Here is a 25,337-nt window from a genome sequence, read left to right as displayed (position 1 = left end):
TCTAAGCCCAAGGCAGCCATCACTAATCAAACATGGCTCTCTTTATCCTGGAGCTTGGAAGGACCTCAGAATTCTTTTCAACACAGTTCTTTCTCTGGACAGTCACTCCTAATCAAGTGTTATGGACCGAATCTTTGTGTCCCCCTCCCCCCAAATTCCTATGTTAGAGCCCTAACCTCCAGTGTAGCTGTATTTGGAGATGGGCCTCTAAGGAAGCGTGAAGAGAAAAACAACTTTTGCTTTTCTGAGTTGCTTCCTAGGCATTTTCCAGTATGACAACCTGCTTACACCCAAAGTCTGGACATTTAGATAAGGACCTGAGCTTAGGATTCCCACCGGAAGTTCCTGCTTTGCTTTGCCCGGAGCACCTTTTAAAACAACCACTTAGAGTTAAGCCCGTGAAAAGGTAGAGATCTCTGCCCCAACCACCTTATAAGTCATAGGTACTTTCTCCCCTTTGTCTGTCTCCTGCTCACTCACGGCCTGGAAGAGAGGACCACCCTTCCCTGACCCCCTGGGCCCCCGACTTCTGAGATCTGTAAGTGACAAATCTTGTGACTCTGTTTCCTTTGTATGGATGTATTGAACTATGCCTTCCATCAAAACAGTCCTATTGGTTTCACTTTCCCAAAGTGAGAGCTCAGGTGCTGAGGCAGCTCCCTGCCGCCCCTGTGTAGATGGTTTGTGTCTCCTCATTCAGCAAATTATAATCTGCATATTCTTCACTCAATGCATGAGCTCCAGTTTCTCAAAACAGAAAGCAATTACGGTTAAACGCCGTCATAAAGGTGGGGCCCTGATCCAATAGGACTAGTGTCCTTATAAGAAGAGACGCCAGAAAGTTCACTCTCTCTCTCCCTGTGTGCATACATCACATGAGCACACAGAGAGATGGTGGATGTCTACAAGCCAAGAAAAGAAGCCTCAGAATGAAACTACCTTGCAGGCACCTTGATCTTGAACTTTCAGCCTCCATAACCGTGAGAAATAAGTTTTTGTTGTTTAAACTATCTAGTCTGTGGGATTCTGTTACAGCAGCCCAAGAAGACTAAGACATTGAGTCAACATGAAGGATGAAGCTTGGCATCCCTGGGGAAGAGGCATGGAGGTATTGACAGAGGCAGCTTGTATCAGAAACAGGGAGCAGGCTGGTGTGTCCAGGGCCTATGGTATTTAGAGAGGGGAGTGGACAGAAATGAGACTGGACAGCAAGGGAGCCACTATATCACCCAGGGATGTGTAGGTCCTGCCAGGGCCTTGGGACTTACACTGAAAGCATTGGGGAATGACCTTCAGATCTGCATTTAGAAAGATCAATCTGACAGCTCCATGCAGGCTTGAGGGGGAGCAGGCAGGATAGGGAGGTGGGAGATTGGTGGGTGGCTCTCACGTAGATCGATGCTGGGGAGAATATCGGCCTAGTGACCAATAGGCTGCAGATGAAGAGGAGGAGATGAGGTGACTCCCTGGCTTCTGGCCTGGACAATGGGTTGGATAGATGGCCCTCCCTTTGCCAGGAATGGGATCTCCTGTAGGTCAACTTCTCAGCTGGACAGGCCCCAGGTTCCAAGCAGAGCAGAAGCCTCTGAACCTGACTGAGTCACAGTCTGTGAGACTGCGGAGAATCTGCTTCGGTAGGTCAGGAGAGGGGCCTGAGAATGTGCATCTCTAACAAGTAGCCAGAGGATGCTGAGGCTGTGGAAAGAAAATCACACTTCGAGTGGCCCTGAGCTGAGTTACACCGAGGAAATAGGCAACACCCAAGGGCTGTTTCTTACTCATGAGACAAGTCCTCTGTGAGTTGCTGGGGCTTTGCTCCCAGGAGCCAGGTGGCCAGAGCAGCTACCACCTGGAGCAGTGCCAGTGACCAGGCCAGTGGGAAAGAAGTCATGCCAAAACACCACGGGCTCTTATAGGCATTCAAGTCAAATGGCCATGCCTGCCATCAGGCAGGGCCCAGCCGCCAGCGTTGGTGAACCATCCTGCAGGCTCCACGGAAGAGGCGGGATTTGAGCTGGCTGGGTTTTGAAGGATGAACAGGAGCCCACCTTGTAGAGAAGAGGGGAGAACATTGCAGGCTGAGGGAACACCATAAATAACCACCATTGACTGAGCACCCATTATGTGCCAGAAGCTGTCAGATGGCTTCCTACTTGGCCCTCACAACAACCCCAAGATATTATTAGTCCATTTTATAAAAGAGGAGACTGAGGGTCTGAAATCAGTCGAGCCACTTGCTGAAGGTCACAGGACCAGAAAATGGGAACACAGGAAATCAAACCCAGTGTCCAGGGCTTTCTCTCCCATACCACAGGGGTGTTGTGGAAGTTATGTGGCTGCGCAGGAGGTTTGCAGCATGGTCTGGATGCTGCTGTTTCCCTGGAAATGGTCCCAACATCCAGAGGATATTTTTAGGTGGGGGAATCATTAATGGATTGCAATTTTTATTGTGATAAAAAATACATAACATAAAGCTTACTATTTTAACCGTTTTTTATCCATTCATCCATTAATAGATATTTGGGTTGTTCCCACCTTTTGATCATTGCGAATAATGCTGCTATGAACATGGGTGTGCAAATATCTCTTCGGGTCCCTTTGGATTCTTTCGTGTATGTACCCAGAAGAGGAATTTTTAACATAAGGACTTTATACAGGTCAGAGGCACTGGTGGGCTTTGTTGGGGCCCAGGGGAAAATGCTGCACACCAGCACTGTAGGAGGACGCCAAGCCCCATCTGGCGCCCCCAGCCTCCTCACTGCACCCCCACAGGATGTCCTGGCTAGTTGTCTCTCACCTGTGGGAGCCCCACGCCACCACCCAGGTGCAGAAAGGCTCTCTGCTGCCACAACTAGAAGGAGCCACAACTAAAATATACAACTATGTGCTGGGGGGATTTGGGGAGAAAAAGCAATTAAAAAAGAAAAAGAAAGAAAGGCTCTCTGCCTTGTTATTTAACTGTTTCACAGGCGCAGATCTTGCCCCCAAGGAGTTGGAAAGATCTGGAGGGAGAGTAGCTGTTAAATCCTCTGAGCCCCCCTTTCCTCATCTATAAAACTGGGGTGCTGCCACTCGTCTGCCTACCTCACTGATCGTTAGGGCCTTCAAATGAATGAATGAATGAATGAATGAGTGAATGTGAAGGACATGGAGATGCCACTGCCTGCTGTAGACCCACCATCCCTGGCCTGGACTGCCCTCCACACTCCCCTCTTGGTGGGTCAAACAGGGGCACTGCAGGAGCTACGGTCTGGGAAGGCTGAGGGGCCTCCGGGGCTGTTTCCACAAGAGCCACAAGAGCCATGGGGCTGAAATAACTAAAAAGAGGACAGCAGAGGTAAGAACGCTTCCTGATAACAGTTCCAGGGCCGTGGTTCTCAAACTAGAGCATGGCTGAGAATCCCACAGAGGGTTTGGTAAGACACCAAGAACAGGCCCACCCGAGAGTTTGTGATTCAGGGTGTCTAGAGAGGGCCCTAGAATTTGCATTTCTCCAAGTTCTTTGGTGATGCTGATGCTGCTGATCTGGCGACCAACCTTTGAGAACCATTGCTCTCGAAAATGGGGGAGAAACAGTTGCCCATTTTGAGGACCATGGACACATGCTTTCCCACTGTCCCTCCCTTGCCTCCCCTTTTCTCTCCCTTTCTTGCTTCTTCCCTTCTTTCTTTGTCCAAAATTTATTATTAGAGCACAGAGTATGGGCTGAGCTGGCCAGATGGTCGTTGGCTGCCAAGAACCCCGGGCCTGGGGTGTGACCGGATGCAGAGAAGTCTGAGTGAGTCAGACCGTCGGTGGAGAGAAAATACTGTGTTCCAGGAGAGGAGCTAGGGTGTCCTTCCTGGTCCTGCAAGAGCCCAGAGCACTGCGCAAAGCCAGGGTAGTCTTCTCCCTGTGGTCAGGTGGTCCCCAGGCAGCAGGATGCTGGATGAGGAGCCGGTCTGTGGGAGAGGCACCTGGTACAGTGCTGTGCCAGGCCCATAAGCCCGGCCCCAAGGCACTCACCCATGCTGGGCCCTCAGAGGCAGTGCTGGAAAGCAGGCTGAGAAGCACAGTGAGTAGGGGCAGAAGTCCTGTGGGCACTGGGAGCAGTCAGCGCTTAAACGGCCAAGTTGTTAAATTTCCCCTTTGAATGTTCCAGCATCCTCGCATCTCACCTGTGACCAAACCATGAACCCCACAGTCCACCTTCCCTTAAACTCATTCACCAGACTTCTGTGGACCCTCCCTCCCTTCTCCAACTCACCTGGGTCTCATTCCTCAGGGCCCCCTTTCTATTTTCAAAGGAGATTGCTAATGATTCTGATCAATGGAATCTAAGACTTAGCACCCTGTGTCGTCAGAACCCGATGAAAATGCCAGAAGATGCACCGCACGAAGGCACAGCTCCAAGTGGGACACCAGGCCTGGCGTCTTCACTGGGATTTGATCTGACTCCAGGGTGTTGCTCTCGCCTTCTCTAGATCAATTTCTTCAACTATGAAATGGGGCCAATAGGATGTGCACCACAGGGCTGAGGGGATTATATGAGATAATGTCACGGAAATCCTTCGTAACTGGTCCGGTCTCCTCCGCAGTGAAGGTCTGGCCCCCAGGTTCTGAGATTCCATCTGGTAACACACAGCAGGTCAGGCTCTCATGACATTTTTCTCAAACTCTCCGAAGTTTACCTCTACTTCGATCTGGGCTGTACATTGGGGTTCTCAGTTCCTCAAGGTGGCTGCTTGTCATTTATGTGTTCCAGTTTCATCTCTTGTGAACTGCCAGCTCCCCAAGAAGGCAAAGTGCAGGATTGTCCCCACCCCCTGCCCGGCAGTCCTGTCTGTACCCCCCGGATGCATATTCAGGAGAGGTTATCCTTGCCCTGGGGAGGCGTTTGGTGCCCTCACATCTACCTTCCATACGCGATGTAGACAACCTCTGATGTAAAAACCCCTTCCTCGGGGTCTGTCTGAGCAGAGTGGGCGGGCACAGTGAGGATACCGGGAGTCCAGATTCTAGAGCCAGCAGCCTGGCTTCACATCCTTGTGTCTACTTGTTGACTGTGTCTGTGGGCAATTTACTATAAAAGGAGGAGCAGAATGGCACCCCGTCCCCAGGCTGTCAGGAGGCTTTGGTGAATTGACACACTTCAGGGAGATGGCCAGCACCCGGGCTTGGTGAGCTCCAGGTGAGGGTGTGCATGCACACCTGTAACCAAACCAAGAGAAGCCATGCAGGAGCACAGGGCTCTCCGCGTTCTGCTCCTGACTTGCTGTAACTTTCTGTTGTTACCACAGTTCCTCCAGCAACATGGAGATGCTGCCGCGGGTGTAGTCATCTTGTTAGCCCATCACAACGTAGAATTTGCTTTTTCAAGCAATCTACGTAGCTCAGAAGATGCTCCAGCTGTGCTAGTCTAGGTGTGAGCACGGCCCGGCATGGCCAGAAGCTGACTCCCTTAACTGCAGTGTGGGTTCCGCATTAAATTCTTGGCCTATTATCTCATTCATTTAAATTGCGGGGGAAAGTATTTAATGCAGATGACAAAAGGTTATCTATGTCTATAATAAATAAGAGATCTTCAAAATTGACAGTGAAGGTCAATAGAAATAAACCAATAGAAAAATGGGCCAAGGATACTAAGACAATTCTCAGAAGTGCAAATCAGAATAGTCAATAAACGTGAAAAAGATGCTCAGAATTAGTAATAGGGAATTGCAAATTAAAGTAGCAATGAGATGCCATTGCTTGCCTATTGGAGTGGCTAAAACTTAAATGATTCCAATTTGTAAAACATACAATGTTAACTGCCACCCCCACCCCCACAACCCGCCCCGCAATGTGTGTGGCGGGGTTTACCAACTTCACCACCGACATTTGGGGCCAGATAATTCTTGATTGCAGGGGGCTGTCCTGTGTGTTGTAGGATGTGTAGCAGCATCCCTGGCCTCTACCCACTAGATGACAGTAGCATCCTCCTCCAGTTGTGACAAGCAAAGATGCCTCCAGACATTGTCAAACATCCATGTGGCAAAATTGCCCCCAGCTGAGAACCACTTGGTATATAGGTAAACACTTACAGTTGTATGAGTTTATAAACACTTATTTAATTTTATTCACCATTTTACAGCTAAGAAAACTGAGGGACAGAGGGGCCAGCCCAGTGGTGTAGTGGTTAAGTTCATGTGCTCCACTTCGGTGGCCCAAGGTTCACGAGTTCAGATTCTGGGCATGGACCTACGTACCGCTCGTCAAACCACACTGTGGTGGCATGCCACGTACAAAATAGAGGAAGATGGGCACAGACGTTAGCTCAGCGACAATCTTCCTCAAGCAAAAAGCGGAAGATTGGCAACAGATGTTAGCTGAAGGCCAATCTTCCTCACGAAAAATTAAAAACAAAAAATAGAAAACTGAGGCACAGAAAGGCCAAATAACTTTCTTAGGGTCACACTGTCAGTTGAGGACCTGTGATTCCAAGAGGAGTCTGATTTCAGAGCTCAGTTTCTTGCCTGAAAAGCAGCCACACTGTTTGACCATGTTCTTGAGGTTTGACCGGTCGAACATATGTGGAACTTCAGGTTCGTGTTTCCAGGCAAGAATCATGCTTCAGGGAAGGGAAGCATTTACTATGGTCTAGATGAGGCCTGTGGGGTCTGACACTGTTGCATGTGAGGCCACAGCCCCAGGGCTGGCTTGGCCCCGAGATGACAGTGCTGGGCAGCCAGTCAAGAAAGCAGCATCCAGCAGGGCTGCCAGACCTCCTGAGGGAGGCTGACCACAACTTGCAAAGAAAGATCTAGAGGCAGCAGCACTGTGGCTGAACCACAGAGTGGCCTCTCCTGCATTCAGGGGGGAAGGTGGAGCACATGGGAGGGGTAGGAGTGGGCTCATGAGGAGGGAGAGTGATGACTGGACTCCTGATTCTTTCTCAATTTCCCTCCCTTCTGGCCTCTGAGCACCCAAGTGCTTCCTCACTTTCCTCCCCACTCTGCTCTCTCTCCAGAGCCCCCCTACAGCCAGCTGCGTGGGCCATGGTCCTACCCAGAGTGGTGGGACTGAGGGATGTGCATGTTCACATGATGCCTAGTGGGTTCCTCAACCTTCAGCCTGGCCACAGTGAGGCTGAATTTCCTGCTGGCTTGTCTGTTTGCGGCACTAGACTATGAGTTCTATGAGAGCAGAGCCTGTGTAGTCCCTGCGTCTTTGGGTGCCTGGTGCAATGGGCAAGGTTGGGTGGGTGCAGGATGGGGGACGGAGGGGGAGGCAGGGCACAGTTGGGATACAGTCATGCATTAGATAACAGTGCTTTGGTCAACGATGGACCACATATATGATGGTGGTCCCATAAGATTTGTATCATAGAGCCTAGGTGTGTAGCAGGCTATACCATCTAGGTTTGCATAAATACTGTAGGTGAGGAGGAAATTTTCTGCTATCCTTCTAGGTTTTTCTGGCTGGTCTAAGAAATAAAGTAACATGAGACAGATTAACAGGAGAAAAACAAAGAAACGTTTAATGACATGTATACCCAGGAGAAACCCAGGAAAACAGAGTAACCAGCCTTTGGCTGAAGCCCTCACCTTAAATACCATCCTCAGCTAAAGACAAAAGCAGATATTGGGGGTGGGGAGAGACAGGGACTTCAAAGAGAAGGACAGCAGGTCAGAGGTAGGTGAAAAGGGGCAAATATTTGTTTGGCCAGATAGAAACCGAAAAACACAGAGGGGAGCCCAATAAACAGGCTTTTCAAGGGTCCTCCCTGTCTGCCACGGAGTTCATGTGATGCTGAGGTGATAGCTCGCTTTCTGAGACAGGTTTTTTAATCTGAATTCTTCTAGGCAGTTAAGGGGGAGGTAACAAGAAGGACTTGTGGAGTACTTTGGTTCTTAAAAATAATTTGCCTGGGGCCTGGCCCTGTGGCCAAGTGATTAAGTTTCTGCACTCTGCTTTGGGGGTCCAGGATTTCGCATGGTCCAGGATTTCACAGGTTTGGATCCCGGGTGGGGACCTAACACTGCTCATCAAGCCATGATGAGGCGGCGTCCCACATAGAAGAACTAAAAGGACCTACAACTAGAATATACAACTATGCACTTGGCGGCTTTGGGGAGAAGAAGAAGGAAAAGAAAAAGGAGATTGGCAACAGATGCTAGCTCAGGACCAATCTTTAAGAAAACAACAAAAATTAGCCTAAAATAATCTTCATGTTAAAGAGACACATTTTGGAGGGGGAAATTTTCTTCCCTTTCAGTACACTCCATGATGTTCACACAATGACGAAATCGCCTAATGATGCATTTCTCAGAACACATCCCCCGACGTCAAGTGATGGGTGACTATTTTCGTTGGAACATGCCCTCCAGGCCCCTGAGCTCGAATCTCTTGGTTCCTAGACTTGCTCAAGGGCAGTCACCTGAGCAGCTCCAGCGACTCAGAGCTCAGCCAAGGTGACCTGAGGTCCTCAGCCCTGTGCCCTGCAACCAGGTTCTGGCTTTTCCCCGGCCCTTTGAGCCAACCAGAGCTGTAAGGAGTTCTGAACAGAACAGAGCTCTCCGACGACCAGTCATGGGAGGAGAGAGGTGCTGCTTAAACAATTTGAGGTACAAGCACCCTTAAATAATTAAGGCTTAACTTTTTTTTTTTTTTTAAGATAGGCACCTGAGCTAACAACTGTTGCCAATATTTTTTTTCCCCTACTTTTTCTCCCCAAAGCCCCCCGGTTCATAGTTGTGTATTTTTATTGTGGGTCCTTCTAGCTGTGGCATGTGAGATGCCACCTCAGTGTGGCCTGACGAGCAGTGCCATGTCTTCGCCCAGGACCCGAACCGGCAAAACCCCGGGCCACCAAGGCGGAGCGCACGAACTTAACCACTTGGTCACGGGGCCAGCCCCTAAGGATTAACTTTTAAATGGAAACTTCTCACGGAGCTGCTTCTAAGAAATCCTTGCCCCTCCTGTGGCTGCAGGTGCTCTGCTGGCAGGAACTTCTAAGGGGAACAAGCAACCTCCCTAACATGCTGGGCTGGGAGACGGCTGCTGGACTCCTTTCTGGCTGGAAGCGTCACACCTCTTTCTTTGCTGAGGCCCCAGGTAGAGCTGATCAAGGCCTCCTTCAAACGCCACCCTGTCCTTGCAGACATCTACCGTGGCACCATGAACGCTTTATCATGCACATACAGTTCTACTTTTTGAGGGCAGGGCTCAGATCTTAAGATCTTAGCGGGGAAACCTGGTACCAGAGACTCACTCCTTGAGAAGTCATCACACTGACAGCAGGTGATGGTGACTTGGCACAGTGGAGGGGTTATTCTAAGTCAGTGCTTCTCAACCCTGCTCCATGCCAGACTCTCCGGAAGATCTTCTCACACCCAGGCCACACCTCAGGCCCAGTAAATCAGCATCTCTGGGAGGGGGGCCCTGGAATCAGCCTTTCTAAAAGCTCCTCAGGCGGTTCCCATGCACAGAGTTGAGAACCTCTGTTCTAAGTGGACTTTGGCAAAAAGCAGGGCTTGATGTTGTAGGAATTTTGAAATTTTGGCCACAGCTATTTTGGTGGCTGTGATTAAGGTAAGAGCCCTATCTATGTAAGTGAGGCAGGACAGAGAAAACTGCACCAGGGTTGGGAGACCTGCAGAGGGCCCACACGTCCACCCTTGAACTGCACGATCTCCAGCACAGGCGGCGACTGCCCCACTCTCCCTCCAGTGCAGGGCCGCCCCACTCACGGCCTGCAGAGCGGAGAAGTCGCCGGTGGACAACTTATCACCTAACCAGCCTTTAAGGACCAGTCTTTCCTATTTCATGAGCATTTTCTAGACTCTACAGCCCCCAATTAAATGGTAAACTCAAAATTTTAAGATTGGCAACCAATAGAGGTACATTTCTTAAGCGGTTCCTAATTCTCGGTAGGTGCTGACCACCTAAGGGCCCCAACACCTGAAGAAAACACAACCCAAATCAAACCACAATGAGACACCACCTCACACCCATCAGGATGGCTATTATATATATATATATATATGTATACACACACACGTATAAATATATATAACAAAACAGGAAATAATTATCAGCAAGAGTGTGGAGAAATGAGAACCCTTGTGAGCTGTTGGCGGAAAAGTAAAAAAGAATAGCCGTTGTGGAAAACAGTATGGCAGTGCCCCAAAACATTAAAAACAAAATTGCCATATGATCCAACAATTCCACTTTTGGGTCTAAACCCAAAAGAGTTGGAAGCAGGAACTCAAAGAGATATTTGTACCAAAAGGTAGAAAAAAGGTAGAAGCAATCCAAGTGTCTATCAACAGATGAATGGATAAACAAAATATGATACCAACAATAGAATATTCTTCAGCCTCAAAAAGGAAAGAAATTCTGACACATGCTACAACATGAACGAACACTGAGTACCTCACGTTAAGCAAAACAAGCCAATCACGGAAGGACAATATTTATCATTCCACTTACAAGAGGCAGTAGTCAAATTCAGAGGGGGACGTTAGAATGGTGGTTGCCAGGGGCTAGTGAGGGGGAGGACTGGGGAGTTATTGTTGAATGAAAAGTTTCGATTTCGTAAGATGAAGAGTTCTGTGAGTGGATGGTGGTGATGGTTACACAACAATGTAACTACTTAATGTGCGTTCACAATGCTGAACTACACACTCAAAAATGGCTAAGACGGTAAATTTTGTTATTTTATTAGTCTGTGATGGGACCAATGAAGGAGCTTGCACTTTCACAGAAAGTGATTTATCAGAGTAATGTCCTGAGGAGCCCTGAAACGACCAGTGAGGCCTGGGAGGAAGCTTCACGTATTTTCTACATATATTTGAGGGTAGGAGACAGTAGAAAGGAATGTTCCAGACTGGAATGGGACAAGATGCTTCATCCATTCCTGTTTTCTTTCTGATTCCGACAGCAAATGTCTCCAAGCCTCACAGGAGTACCTCTGGGATTGCTGATAGTGGTTTTTTTTGGTGAGGAAGATTTACTCTGAGCTAACATCTGTGCCAGTCTTATGTGGGTTGCCACCACAGCATGGCTGACAAGTAGTGTAGGTCTGCGCCCAGGAACTGAACCCAGGCAGCCAAAACGGAGCACGCTGAACTTAACCACTATGCCACAGGGCGAGCCCCTGCTGGTAGTGTTTTTTGTTTTTTTTTTTTAAAGATTTTATTTTTTTCCTTTTTCTCCCCAAAGCCCCCTGGTCCATAGTTGTATATTCTTCGTTGTGGGTCTTTCTAGTTATGGCATGTGGGACGCCGCCTCAGCGTGGCTTGATGAGCAGTGCCACGTCCGTACCCAGGATCCGAACCAATGAAACACTGGGCTACCTGCAGCAGACTGCGCAAACTTAACCACTCGGCCACAGGGCCGGCCCCTGCTGGTAGTGTTTTTGACGTGAACCCAGAAAAGGGACATTAAAAAAAAATTAACTGTTATAAGCAAGCAAGTAGGTAGGACGTTGTCACATGAAGGTGCAAAGCAGGGAGGACGTTTGGGAACAGCAGCTGGCTATGGCACCTCAGGTTCTGAGAGACCTCAGAGCTCCCGTGAAGTCTGTGAACCCCAGCTGAGCATCACTTTCCATTCCTCTTTGATTAAAAAATGATTACGCAGCTTGATCTATCCTCATCAGATTTGGCTTGGACCTACTTGTGGCTCTTCCCAAAAATCAAATGTGCCCTCAGAGAAAGAGCATTTACAATACTGAGAATATTCCAAAGAACGTGCCACCTTAAGTGGCAAAGGAGGCCACCTCCAGAGGATTCCGAACCACGAGAACCACTGAAATGAGTATGTAATCCCATAAGAGGGACAATGGGAGATTCCTGGCCTTCCAAGATGTGCAGGCTCTGAAATGTCTGCTTACAAAGCAGGTGGTTCCCAGGAGAGGAACACGTGGAAAATAAGGCTGCCCAGGAGATGCGTGGACAGATCGGGATGGCAGGGCAGGGAGCCATTACCTCACCTCCAACACAGGTCAGGGGTCTGACTTCACTGTGCATGCTCCACACCGTCTATGTTCTGGGCTTGCTCCTTTACCTTCGTGCCCTCAGTGCCCAGGTGGGGCTGAGCCACAGAACTCAGTGCTTAGGCCAAGCCTTGGGGCCACGCAACCACATGCTCATTTGTCCACGTGGCTACTTTGTGATCTCCTCTGAGGACCCTCTCCCACAACTCTAGCTTGAGAGGAGACCATCAAGTGGTGAACTGGCTCTTTTACTCCCAGAACGCACGCCTTAGCCTGTGGTGCAGGATTCTGTCGCGAACCTTCTTCCTGTACCCCTCAGCTGTCCCTGTTCTTCTGCACCCAAGCCCTGGTGAAGCTCGTCTCTGCCAGGTTCTCCCCAGTGCAGACACAGGAGGCACAGGCTGGGTCCCGCCATGTGTCTGGAGGGAGCAGTGTGGCCACTCTCCCCAGGCAAGGCCTCCCTCCCCGCCCCGAAACACAGCTCCTTCCCACTGGCTTCTGTTCTCCTGGCCAGAAGCTGGCTCTGCAAGGGGGATGCCGCAGGGGCAGACTGGGATCTGAGGGGAAGGCCATGAGGGCTGAGCTCTCCCACCACGTCCTCTGCCAAGAACAGGAAGAGGAACCTGAAATGTGACTGTGCTGAAAATCCCAGCCCTGGGCTCTCAAATCACGAATGCAGAAACCACAAACCAAAGGAAAAAACAAAAAAACCCCAAGTCTTTACAATTTTTTTCCTCCCAATAGCTGGTTCCAGTGATGTTTATTACTCAGATTGAGTTGGAATAACATTAGACAAAAATAGAAGCAGCCTCTGGCTTTTCAAAGCCTTTGTACATGTCCTCCGACTTTTCTGTTCATGCCAGGGCCCCTCGCTGCTGGTCCAAGAGGCCAAGGGAGGCCAGACGACCCTGGATGGAGCAGGGCCTGCAGAGAGGGACACATGTCTCAACACTGGACCGAGAGCAGAGCCAGGCAATTCGTTCAAACAATGCAGCCTGGCTGGCGACTCGAGGTTTGAAGGTGGGGAGTGAGCTGCTGGGGCCCCGGGCAGACTGGCCCCAGACTTAGGGCTGATCTGGTCTAGGACACACAGGGACATGCCTGCCAGAAGGGCCAGGGCCCTGCCCCAGGCGCAGAAGTTGGGTGGGCAGGTCTGTGCCACCCTGTGCTTGGCCCAGAGAAAGAGCTCTGGGTGAAGACTCTTCAGGAGCTCTGTCCCCAGGGGCCGGTGCAGTGGGGCAAGCAGGCTGGGGCGGGGGGCGGCAAGCTCCGAGTTCCCGCTTGTGTGAGCCCCCAGGAATCCTGCCTGCAGTTGCTCCTGCTGCTCACAGCAACGGGAGCTCGCCTCCTACGCTGGAGGGACCAGGGATTTCACTTCAGAAGCCTCCTGCAGCACAGAAGGCCCGGCCGCCTCGGAGGGACGCAGGGGACTTGCTGAACCTTGCTCATCTCTGATGGGGGGAGGGGCAAACAACGCTGCCGCTTTCCAGGTGAAGCTGGTCCAGCCCAGAGGCCAGCTACTTTGTGGACCCCCAAAGATCACTGCATTGCTCTGCACTGTCACTCTGAAGTGCCGGGACTCTGTTCTCCTGGTCCTCTCATGTGAAGGGCAAGCCAGGCCTGGCCGCACCCTCACCCAGGTCCTCCAGGCTGTCCTCCAGCCTGGGCAGATGGTGCTGTGGCAGCTGCTATCTCAGGGGCTGCTTGAGCTCGAACAGGCCGGTCCCGCCCCTGACGACCTTCCCGACCACAAGGCAGGCGGAAGGGGACCTCAGCTCATCATGGGATCCTGGGAGAGACATAAGAACACTGTTAGCTGGTTGAGGGAGAAGTTGGGGGTGACATAAGGGGAGGGTGGGGGTGCTCAACACGGAGGCTGGGCGGATGAGGAACCGCAGAGGCTGATGAGATCACGTAAGGCAGCATCGCTTCCACTTTGAAAGAGAAGGCAGCCCTCTTCCCTTTCCTGCAAATGCAGAGGCAGCTTCCCTGCCTGCTGCCCACCCCTCCCCAGCCGCCTCCTGCAGTGAGATTCTGAGATTTCACTCGCATGAAAGGTGTGTGGAAAGTGCCCAAGGGACAAGCCTGTTTGCCTGTAGCAGATTCAGGAGAGGGGAGGCCAGGGGCACCTGCCCATGCACTGACCCATCATGGTGGCCTGCTTCAGAAACTGGAAGCTGGTTTCAAATGTCATCTGCTGCAGAGGGGAGGAGTTCGACCGGATCCCAAAGCGATTCAGTGGCTTGTAAACACCCTCGAAGCACATGTAGTCAGCAACCAGGGAGAGGTGGCGGGGGTCGACCGCAATGCCTGTCACACGGGGGCAACATCAGGAAGGATTAAGCAGTGACAAGGGGCAGCTGGAGCAGTGTCATCTGACATAAGTCAGAGCACGGGCTCGGGTGTCAGACCTCAGGCTCCACTCCCAGCTCTGTCAACCACTCATTGGGCTACTTAACCCCTAACCCTGGCGGGGCAGCCCCTCCCTTGTCCCCGGTCAATCACTGCATGCTGCTCTCCGCTTCCACCCAACAGCACGGGAAACAGAGATTCCAGACTTCCAGGACATGAGAACCTAACAGCACTGTTTTCACTTGGGAGGATGGGGCCAGGTCATCAAACAAGGGCTTCCCAGAGGCCAGCAGACGAGAAACAAATGAGGGGGCCTTGGGGATGGGACTCACTGCACAAGACTGAAACATAAGCCCCCCTCTCCACGGTCACTCTCAGGGTCTCCTACAGGCTACCTGCTCACTGTGCCCATACGTCAGTCCCCCTGTGGCGCTGAACCAACACACAGGACCTTCTGAGTGCTGTCCACAGTTCCTCTTACCGTACACAGCAAAGACGTCCTTGATCTCCTTCTCAATCACCCGCAGTGCGGCCTCGATGCCATACGTGCTGGCCATGGCGTGGATGTCGTTGGAATAGAGGCGGCGCAAATCCAGAACCTGGGGGAGGAAGGAGGGATTGATCTGGAGGGCCTGGCCGTCTGCAGGCATGTCCCACCTGGGCTGCGCTCTCTTTGTCTGACAGTCAAGCACAGCTGATGACAAAGTGGTCGCGAGGCGGCCCAGGATCAACGAAAGGAAACAGTGTCGGCAGAGCTGCTGACAGCCTGCTGGCTGGGCCCCAGGTCTGTCTCGTCGTTACCAGAGCCAAGAAGACTTGGTGCCCGCTTGAGAGTCAACAGGAAGAAAGGTATCTTATGGTTTGTTTACTTAACAGAGAGACCTATTTCCTAGGACTGAGGCCTTGCTCGGTAGGTAAGGAAAGTTCCCTAGCAGAGACACAGACACCTTTCCAGGGCCCATGGAACAGACGTGGGTCAGCCAGGCCGTCAGGCTCCAGTTCAGCTGTCCTGGGGGGGTCCGTGGTGGCTCTGCACTATGGCAGGTCACCCTCACAGGAGACGGCAGACCCTGGCAGCTTGCCTGCCCTTGTTTAAACAAACCCTCTGAGCCTGACACGGAGCTCGCCCCGTCAGCGGCAGACTCTCAGGAGTTACAATCCCTTCCTGCTCTGTCCTCTGGGGAAGCATTCGGTGCAAGGCTCTGGGGCAGAAGAAGCCTTTGTGAGGGGAGACGTGTATGAGGCAGGGGGGCTTTGTCAGCTTGGTGCAGACTAGGGGAAAGTGGGCTAAAGGGGTCCCAGCTCCTAAGTGTTATGTGGGGAAAACACTTGTGCCCAGGGGCTGAGAGCATCTCAGAAGGTTCTGGGAGACTCAGTAAAGTGGGGGCGGGACCAGGAGAAACAGCTCAGAGGAAAGGACAGACGTGCTGGTGGAGTAGGTGGGATGGGAGCATGTGGGCCTCTGGGCCTGGGCCCAGACAGGGGCTGACAGGGGCTGGGCCTGGGCCACCTGTGCGCCCAGGGCCTCCTTTGCCAGATAAACTAAGCAGCTCCCAGGCCAGTGACTTAGCAAATTATTTCTTACAACTCTACTTTGGGAAGGTTTTAATTTCAAGGAAAAGAGATTGTACTTAAATTAGTTCAGGAAACTCTGGGTTAGATAAAGTTAAACAGGTTTCTGTATTACAGGCCTTAACTAGACTCACGTGCGTCGTGGATCCCAAGAGGTGGCCCAGGGCACCAAACGTGGTGTGGGGACACTGGGGCAAGAAGTGCGAGTGGCTCAAGAAGGGCCAGCATGAAGCCCCTGTCCTGGGCGAGCAGACACCTGGAGAGGGGACACACACCTCAGCGTACTTGAACAGCTCCGGGAGGTTGATGCCCTCTGTGTTTAAGACAAGCTCCTTCTCATTCCTATTGTTGGTAGTTTCATTCAGGAGGCACCTTGTGATGCCCTTGGTCGTGTAGACGACAGCGTCATGGGCCAAGGACACCACCAGGGAACTCATGTCGAAGTTAATCTTCATTAGAGGGAGCTTTACCGTCACCTGCAAGAGGAAGCAGAGCTGGGCTTGGGCCCGGGAGATAGCCACCCCAGCCCCACAAAGGAGCCAGCGGCCCCACGACCAGCTTCCCCAGGAGACTCCTCAAAACCCTGTGAGGAAACACCTTAGCTAGGGCAGGTGGCCCGGCTGGCTCGAGCCGGGCGGGTGGGTCTGCACGTGTGAACTCTGGGGGGCTCAACCAGCCACACAGCAGCCATCTCTTGGATTGGGGTGAAAATAGAGGAGCAACATTTTCACAGGTGTTGGCGAGAACAGTGACAATCCTGTCTGCTCGTCATTGCCCTTGATACCCTTTCAGTCACCACAAAGCACAATACGCGTGGTCTCGTGTCTGTAATCCTGGTCAGTGATTCTTATCTGCACTACCATTTGGGAATCACGGAACTGGATCAAAGGAAAGGACAAAAAAGCCAGTCTGCGTGTAGACGCCCAGGCATCCAAACCTGCCAGCCTTTAAGAGATTGTGCAATCGCGAAGCTGGTGACCAGGGGCTACGTGTGTAAGGAATGGAGTATTCCACTTGCCTCTACAACCACTTTGATCTATGTTAACGTAATTGTACTGAGGTTTACATGAGGTGATGTAGTTAAAAGTACCTGTAGGGCCTGGCAGGTCAGAACCCCCCACACACACTGTTCTTGACAAATCAGAGAGAAGTGGCCCCCCAGGAACTGAAAGTCAAAAGTGTGGGGCGGTGACTTGGGGCAGAGGGTCCACAGCCGTCGCTAGGTTCTTTAAGGGATTGGGATTAAAAAGAGAGCAAGCTACTCTCACAGGCCCCTCCCTGCCCACCGCCCTGGCCGCACACCGCACTGACCTGACACCACAGGTTCTCCTCCGTGTCGTACTGGTAGTCCTCGATGAACGAGTGGGACTCACGCACAGCCTGCACCCGGCGCTCCACGGCCTCAGCTCCTTGGGGCTCCCGGGAGCGGGTGGGTTTCCGGGGCTGTGTCAGGGGGGCAGCAGGAGGCGAGTCCTCCTCGGGGCCTGAGCCCACCTCTTCATCCTGCTTCTGGGCCTTGCGGGGGCCCTCCCCACAGACTGGGCCTTCCTCCTGCACATCGTCATCATCGTTTTCCTCCCCCTCCTTCTCCTCCTCTTCCTCGCTCTCATAATCCACCTGGCAGGGGAGGAGCACAGGCTGTGTCACTGGGGCCCACCATCTATCTGAGCTTTGCCTGCGGAACAAGCCCCCTGCAAAGGCCTCGCCTGACTGGTCCGGCTGCTCCACTGGCCTGGGCTGCCGTCCTCCTTTCTCCCGTTGCACCTTTCCCTGGGAATGCCAGCCCCTGGGTCCCCATGCCCCTACCCCAAAGCTCAGCTTCTCACCTCAAGCTGTGTTCCCTGTGAATTCTCTCAGCCCCTCTAAACCGCCCTCTGTTTGTAGCAATCATGACAGCAGAGGACTGGTGTGGGGGAGGGGAGGGAGGTATTATATTTTCATTACAAATACAGGAGGCAGCCTGACATGGTCTCCTTGCCAAAGGCCTCTGGGTCCTCGAATCTGATTCAAATCCAGGGACAGCCAGACCCCAAGGGCAGCCCTGGGATGGCCCCTGTCCAATTCCTGTCCTGTGAACACCATCTTCTCGATGGAGAGGTGTGCTGGGCAGGTTGGTCTTGCTTCAAGGTTCCTGAAGGGTCCCAGCATGACAGAAAGCTATGGCCTTATGCACCAGGGAATGATCCCTCAGGTGTGACAGAGGAGGGATGTGACTACAGTCCCTTCACTCCTGCCAGAGTCCCCTCACCTCCTCCTCTTGCTTCTCCTTGCGTTTGGCATCAGAGGCATCAGCGTCTCCCTCCTCAGCTTCAGCATCCACAATGCGTCCCTCTTCCTCCTCATCCCCTTCCTGTTCTCCCTGTGGTTTGCAGACAAGAAGGAAGATTAGCTCCAACACCCAGTGCTTGGTGAATCCATCTATCCACCCACCTACTCTTCTACTCATTCACCCATCCTGCCACCCACCTGCCTGGCTCCCCATCCATTCACCCATCCATTCATCACACATCCACCTACTACCTTCCAACTATCCATCTGCCTACCTTCCATCCATTCTCCATCTACCCGCCCACCAGTATCTACTCTGAGCTAGCCCTGTATTCCATGACTCCTTCTCCTTAGTCTTCATCTTTACATGCACCACCTGCAAAATCTTGCATTTTTGGAAAATTTTTTTAAAAGTGCCTAGGATTTCCAAATCATTAAATGAAGATGGTACAAAATATTGTTCCAAGTATTTGTTTTAGGTGTAGAGGAAGAGAAAGGGTTGCCTTGGTGGAATATTGAGTATTTCAAAAACCAAATATTTCTATCTTTCTCCTTCTGACCTTGGCTCCTAGATTCTTATAGTCTCCTTCTGGGTAACTTAAGAATTAAGCCTAGGCAGGCTTTCAAAGACAGTTCGTGCCCATTTATGCTTCAGTCAGCCAACCGGTAGACCCCCCAAGGCAGAAGACCTAGCAGCCTCTCTGATCTAGGCGAGTCCCTCATTTTAGGGAAGAGGAAACAGGCCCAGAGAGGAGGTGACATAGCTGAGATCACTGAGCCGGGTAGGGGCTGCACGTACCCGTCTTTGCTGCAACCTCCACCCAAGCAGGCTCAGCATGTCGGCCTGTTACTGTACAGCCCTACACACTGCTGGCTCAGACGACACTCAGGGACCTGCCCCCACAGTGCCCCTGGGTCTCTTGGCAGATGAGGTACTATCATTCCTGGACTATTTTGCCTACAATGGTTTTTCCCTGACTCCCTCCTTTTTTGTCACTGCAGGCCAACTTCTCTGCTTCAAATGCCTCTGGTCCCTGCCAGTAACCCGTGGGCCTCAGTTCACCTGGCCTAGGTAAGTCAAAGGCAGAGTAAAATGAAAACACAAAAAGAACTTTCAAAAGCCCAGCAGGTACCATTTCTTTGAGTCTATCCTCAGGACAAAAAGTCACTTTCAGAGAGGTCCCTGAGAGCAGGCAGATGGATGATCTGAGGCCCGCACCCAGGGCCAACCAGACCATGCTCTCTGGTAGCCTCCCCTGCACGGCCCACCACACCCAAGAGGTAAACACTGTTCCTCGGCTCTCTCAACAGCAGATAAATGCTGAGGCTAGTGGAGAGATGGCCACATCAGGAAGGGGGTGGAGCAGCGCTGGGAACAGTTGCAGCCTTCCCAGGAAAGAAGACTAAGCGAGCTGCAACCCTACGCACCTCCCTGCCCTGGGACCCTCCCTGTGCTAGGCCCAAGGGGCCCCTGGGGGACTCACTCACCCGAATCCTCTCTGACTCCCCAGCGTTGTCTAGATCCCGCTGAGTAGCTCTGCGAGTGTTGACGCTTCTGAAAGCTGATGCTTTATTATTCTTCTTTCTGATGGCTTCCATCAGAATTTTAAAGAATCTGAAATGAGAAGAAAGCCGTGCAGCCCTGTTCAGTACCAGCATCTCCATTCTCCCCTCACTGCGGGGGCAGAAGTTCTGTCCAAAGATCTCACGCCCACCTAAGGTGATGCTGGGGACTACCCATGAGACGGAGACCCAGCCTCTCCTATCAGCTCGCTTGCTTTCCCTCTTGCTGTTTCTGAACAACACCTGGCAGGTCAGAAAGAACACGGCTTCGGAGCCCACCAGGCCTGGCGTGAACAAGTGCTCTGTCACTCCTAGGGTGCGTGGCTCTGAGCACAACAGTCTCCTGAGCTTTAGCTCCCTTGTCTGTAAAATGTGGGTGTTAATATGTACCATGCAATCTCGTTGTAAGGATTAGAAACAACCCTGCGTCTGACACCTGTCACAGGCCTGGCAGAGTGGGTGCCCAGTAAAGGACAGTTGTTGGTGGTGGGTGGCTGTCGTCTAACAAGAATGGCAGAATCTACAGTGGGAGCGGGGAGTCTGCGCCAGGACTAGGACTTTCCCCTGCCCACCGTCCGCCACATCTCCAGAAAATAGCATTGCTTGGGCCTGACAAGTCCTGTCTCCTGCGCCCAAGAATTTGATGAAAGAACTAAGATGCGGAAGAGTTCATCAGAATTTCAAAGGCAGTGATCTTACTTTGTGGCACTAAATCACGTCAACAGGTTAGAATCAGACCAATTTAAAAGAACCAACCTGAAGCAGAGCCTAGGGGGTCCTTCCTGGCCCCGCTCCTTCCTCCTGAGTTATCCATTTTTACGTTCCCTTAGGGCCTCACCCCAAACCCTTGCCCCCTGCTCCCTTTTTCATATACAGCAGCCCCCCTTATCTGCAGTTTCACTTTCTGCAGTTTCAGTTACCCACAGTCAACCTCGGTCTAAAAATATTAGATGGAAAATTCCAGAAATGAACAATTCATAACATTTAAATTGCATGCTGTTCTGAGAAGCATGATGAAATCTTGCACCTACCCACTCCGTCCTCCCAAGTATGTGCATCATCCCTTTGCCCACATGGCTACGCTGTATGTGCTACCCACCCATCAGTCACCTAGCAGCCGTCTCAGTTACCAGATCGACTGTTACGGTATGGCAGTGCTTGTGTTCAAGAAACCCTTATTTTACTTAATAATTGGCCCCAAAGTGCAAGAGTAGTGATGTTGGCAATTCAGATACACCAAAGAGAAGCCGTAAAGTGCTTCCTTTAGTGAACAAGGTGAAAGTTCGCAACTTAATAAGCAAAGAAAAAAATCATGGGCTGAGGTTGCTAAGATCTACAGTAACTCTCATTACAATATATTGTTATAATTGTTCTAATTACTAGTTATTGTTGTTAATCTCTTACTGTGGCTAATTTATAAATTAAACTTCATCACAGGCATGCACGTATGGGAAAAAACATAGTGGATACAGGGTTTGGTACCATCCGCGGTTTCAGGCATCCACTGGGGGTTTTGGAATGTATCCCCCCAAAGAAGGGGGAACTGCTTTTAATCATCTAAAGTGTCAGGTTCCCTAATCATCCAGCCAGCTGTCCTGTATTCTCTGAGTGTCTCCGATGTGCCTGTCATGTCCCTGAGGGCAATGCAAGGATGAAAAGACAGGAGCTGAGAGCCTTGCCTGGAGAAGCAGGCAGGTCGAATGTTTACGATTTGGTTTATTAAACACAAAAGACTGCCACTCTCTCTGAAAGAACAGGCTCAGGTTCAAGTCCCTGTGCTGCTGGAGGAGGGCCCTGATCTCACCTGTACAGTGGGGACCACTCCCACCACACCCTAAACCCACTGTGCTAAGTGGAGGAGATGAAATGAGGTGGAACAGGGGTGTGGACAGGACCGCCTGCTGCCTGCACCCAGGAGCTGCTCATTACCTCCCTCTGCTGGGGTGCTGCTGCTTGAATCATCCTGCTCCCCTGGCCTGTCACTCATCGGAGGCTCCTCCCCCCAGTATTTCAAGCCCTCACAATAGGCCTCAACCCCAACTCCCCATCTGCTCCCACACACCCCTGTGCATCTTTTAGGCTCTTGTTTGAGCCATTTGCTCTGCCAGAAATTTCCCCAGCCCCTTATCCACCTGCTGGAGCTGCACCCACCCCCAAAGGCAGGGTGAGGACAGCTGTAACTCCCCCGAGAGACCTTCCCTAATGGCCCCAGTTAGGAATCCTTCCTACCTTGCCTGCCTCTTTTGGTGAAGAGGACTGGTGGAGAACATGGGAGAAGGCGAGAAAGCAGAATAAACTTGGGACCAGTAGTGGTAGACATGTTACCAGTGTGCCAAGTTCTCCTGGGGGTGCCAACAGTTTGCCCTTCTGTGATTTTGCCAAGAACAAGGGAACTGCAGGCCCACGGTGACTTCTCTGTGAGGGTTGTGCTATCTGTTAGAATGTGGCAACTGACAGTGAACAGGACGGGGAGGCTGCAGAGAAACCTCCCATCCCACATAAATAATTACCAACAGAGAACATGACCCTTGGCTGTTTCTGAAAGTGCCTGGCAATAGCTCCACCACCTGCTGTTTGCAAAGTTAGACTCACAGAAGCTGTGTTTGCAGACTGCCAACTCGGTCACTTCATGGCTAGGGACCAGAGGCCAGAACTTACACCCCAACTCCTAGCTCAGTGCTCTCTCCACTTCATCACCCCCAGCCCACCTTTCAGATGATTTACAGAAATATCCAAGTGACAGGTGCCAGTACAGATATTTAGGGGACCTTCAGTGTGATGTCTCCAGCTGGGGAAGTGCCCATGTCTCTATTTTCCTTTGTGTCATATCTACATCAAAACAGTCTCATGATTCCACAGGTGGGAGAGAAGAAGGAAAGAAAGGGAGGGAAGAGGGTAAGAGAGAGAAGAGGGGGTGGGAGAGCAAGGAGGGAGGGAGGAAGGGAAGGGAGAAAGGAAGGAGAACAAGCTTCCTGGGGGAAGGGGGACTCTTTGGAAAGCACACTCACATTTCCTTGTGGTCTGTAAGAGGCCTTCGTGTGGCTGCTTGGCTGCCCAGGCCTGACAAAGGCAGTCCAAGCCACACTCAGCTCACAAACTGCTCCTGCTCTCATCTTTGGCCCATTCTGCTGAGGTCACACAGTGGCTCCACCAAGAGCGACTGCACATGGCCTTGTTTATCAGAGCTTTTCAAGTGCACAAGCAAAATACAAACTAGGAGTTGATAAAGTACTTCACCACTGGGAAGAAACCAGGGTTGTCCCTCATCAAGAATAAACTTTTAAAAAGTGATAGATTTTCAATTCCTCAGATAATGTAAGCAACCAGAACTCGAAGCACAGCCTGGCCCGTGCCCTATGCTGACCTACTTGCAGGCAGGCCTAGGCCTCAGGTGAATGGAAATGGGGCAGACCCTCCAACTCCGCTTGCTTGTGATAATGCTCAAGGGGCCACATGATCCTAATTCCCATTTCTGGGAGAAGAGCTGCCTGGCCAGCACAAACACGTGGTGCACTTGGGAGTTATGTTCCTCCCAGTTAATTAATGAGCCGGCAGGCTGATGCACAGATGGGTCTCCTGTGACATGGCTCAGCACCACGAGAGCACTGGGCTGCCTGATAAAAGGAACCTTCTCCACCCAGGTGGACAGTGATGCAGGCGTTCCTAAGGCCTGGCCAGCGACAGCTTCACCCGGGGCTCAGGTAAACCGGAGCAGAGTTGGCCAGGCCAGTGACCCCTGTCCAAAGGGCTGAGTTCACATCCAAGCTCATCTACCATGATACCCACCATCCTAAACACCTGCTTAGAGAGCCAGCCTGAAGCCAATTCACATCTCCAGGTGAGAGGCAAGAAGAGGGCCAATGGCAGAATAGTCACTTTCTCTTGGCCACGCTGTCTCTAGGACTTGACTACAAGTGAGCATCACTCAGTCAATGTTTGTGGGATGAGTGAATGCAGTGGACTTTCTGCCTCTACCCTGCCATCAGCTCTCATTTCTGAGCAGCTCTGGGAGGACCTGAGAGCTGGTCTAAACTAGAGGCAGTGGTCAGTGGTCTGTGGCTGACAGATGCAATCTATTTGGGCCTTACCAGGCTTTTAAAAACATACAAATTAGTTGATGTTTAAAAATTAGGAGACTTCTTATAAAAACAAAAATAAGCAACCAAACAACCAAAAGACAGGGAAAAAAAGGGTGGAAGGGCTTTCTCTTGTTTTTTTTTTTTTGAATCAGAAGATCTGGACCCCCGGCCCACATTTCCGGCCCCCTTAGGCAGCTTCTGCACTCTCAAGACTGACGGGAGCCTCCCAACCTGCATCACTGGCCACTATTACCTGCCAGGCCCACGGCCATTTGAGTTTGCAATCAACAATCTAGGGTCTGCTGATGAGTCAAAAGTGTTTCACGAGCTCTTCCTGGCTTGCCCCAGCCCCAGTATGCCCACCCTCCTACTCCTGTGCACTCAGCATTGTGGCCTGTGCTTTTCAAACGTCCAACAGTAACTTGAACTTGAGACAAAAAGGATGCTCATTCTCCCTACCAGAAGGGAATCAGAATTTCTCTGTAAGAAACCGAAGGCACGGTTATAGAACTGGGGTTGAAGAGCAGCATGCCACAGTATACCACTCATTATTAAGAGAGATAAATGTATCGGGAACCACATTATACTGCTTGGAACCACATCATGCCAAAAACTAACACCACGTGCTGGTATGACATCACAGCGGCATCACTACAACAGGCTCCATTCTCTTTCAGTACAGATACTTCCACATCTTAAAGCCTACAAACCTGAGAAGATAAGACTCATCAACCAGAGAAAAGAAAAGGTTCAAGGAGTGGTGGGTGGTTGAGGCAGTCATACCCACAAGCCAGATCAGGGGTGAGATGTCCAGATCAGGCTGCAAGACCTGCTGTTTTCCTAAACACTTCCCATGAAGGAGGACTAATCTGGGCAAATGTACACTTTCTCCAGGAGTCCTGTGGCCTGGAGTGCTCAAGGTCAACAACAAAGTCAAATGACCAACGTAGCTTGTGTCCTGACCTAGTTTCCATGAAGTGCAGGATGTCCTCAGGTCTCAGGCACTTCTCCTGCTGGTAATACGCATGTGGCAGGAACTGAAATCGCAGCTGGTACACCCGGAACTTGTTTTGCTTTTCTCCCATACAGAAAGACTCCTCGACATCAATTTTCTGCAACACCTAGAACCAGGTAGACAGAGAATCCAACTTGCCCAGGTCCCAGTGGACTGTGCATTACAAGTGGGTTATGGGAAACCCAAGGGTTTGTGGGGACACGGTCTAGGGCCACAGGCCAAAACCCCAAAGAAACTCCAGTGAGCTCTGCAGGGGTGCATCCCTTGAGGGGGCCCAGAGCTGGCAGGTCACCTTCAGAGAATGACCAGAGGCTGGAGGGAGTGGGCTCCAGTGGGGGTGGTGAGCTAACTCAGGAAGCATTTTTATTTTTAAGGCACATGAGAATGCTGCCGAACTAATGATTACTTTTCAAGCTTCCTGATCCATCTGTGCTTGGCACCTGGCACAGAAAGCTTCCTCTCATGAGTGGAAGTCTGGGCCCAGGGCCCAAGCAGTCAGTAAAATCTGTTCTTCTAAGACGGGAGGATG

At 51.3% G+C, this 25,337-nt stretch overlaps 1 protein-coding gene across 1 annotated transcript in view; it reads right to left on the bottom strand.

Moving 5' to 3' along the window:
- Positions 1-12,702: 12,702 nt before the first annotated feature.
- POLR1A (RNA polymerase I subunit A) overlaps positions 12,703-25,337 on the bottom strand; it is a 75,906-nt gene continuing 63,271 nt past the window's right edge. Inside the window, exons 27-34 of the mRNA XM_046661379.1 lie at positions 24,757-24,914; positions 19,640-19,766; positions 18,132-18,242; positions 17,195-17,500; positions 16,159-16,359; positions 14,793-14,910; positions 14,105-14,269; positions 12,703-13,748 (exon numbers count right to left, since the gene is read on the bottom strand). Coding sequence (XP_046517335.1) covers positions 13,648-13,748; positions 14,105-14,269; positions 14,793-14,910; positions 16,159-16,359; positions 17,195-17,500; positions 18,132-18,242; positions 19,640-19,766; positions 24,757-24,914 — 1,287 coding nt within the window. The 3' untranslated portion in view covers positions 12,703-13,647. The remainder of the gene's footprint in view (positions 13,749-14,104; positions 14,270-14,792; positions 14,911-16,158; positions 16,360-17,194; positions 17,501-18,131; positions 18,243-19,639; positions 19,767-24,756; positions 24,915-25,337) is intronic.

Source organism: Equus quagga, chromosome 5 (assembly GCF_021613505.1).
Source record: "Equus quagga isolate Etosha38 chromosome 5, UCLA_HA_Equagga_1.0, whole genome shotgun sequence".
NCBI classification, from domain to species: Eukaryota; Metazoa; Chordata; class Mammalia; order Perissodactyla; family Equidae; genus Equus; species Equus quagga.
Note: the sequence above shows the minus strand (reverse complement) of the source record. Positions and strands in the feature narration are given on the sequence as shown.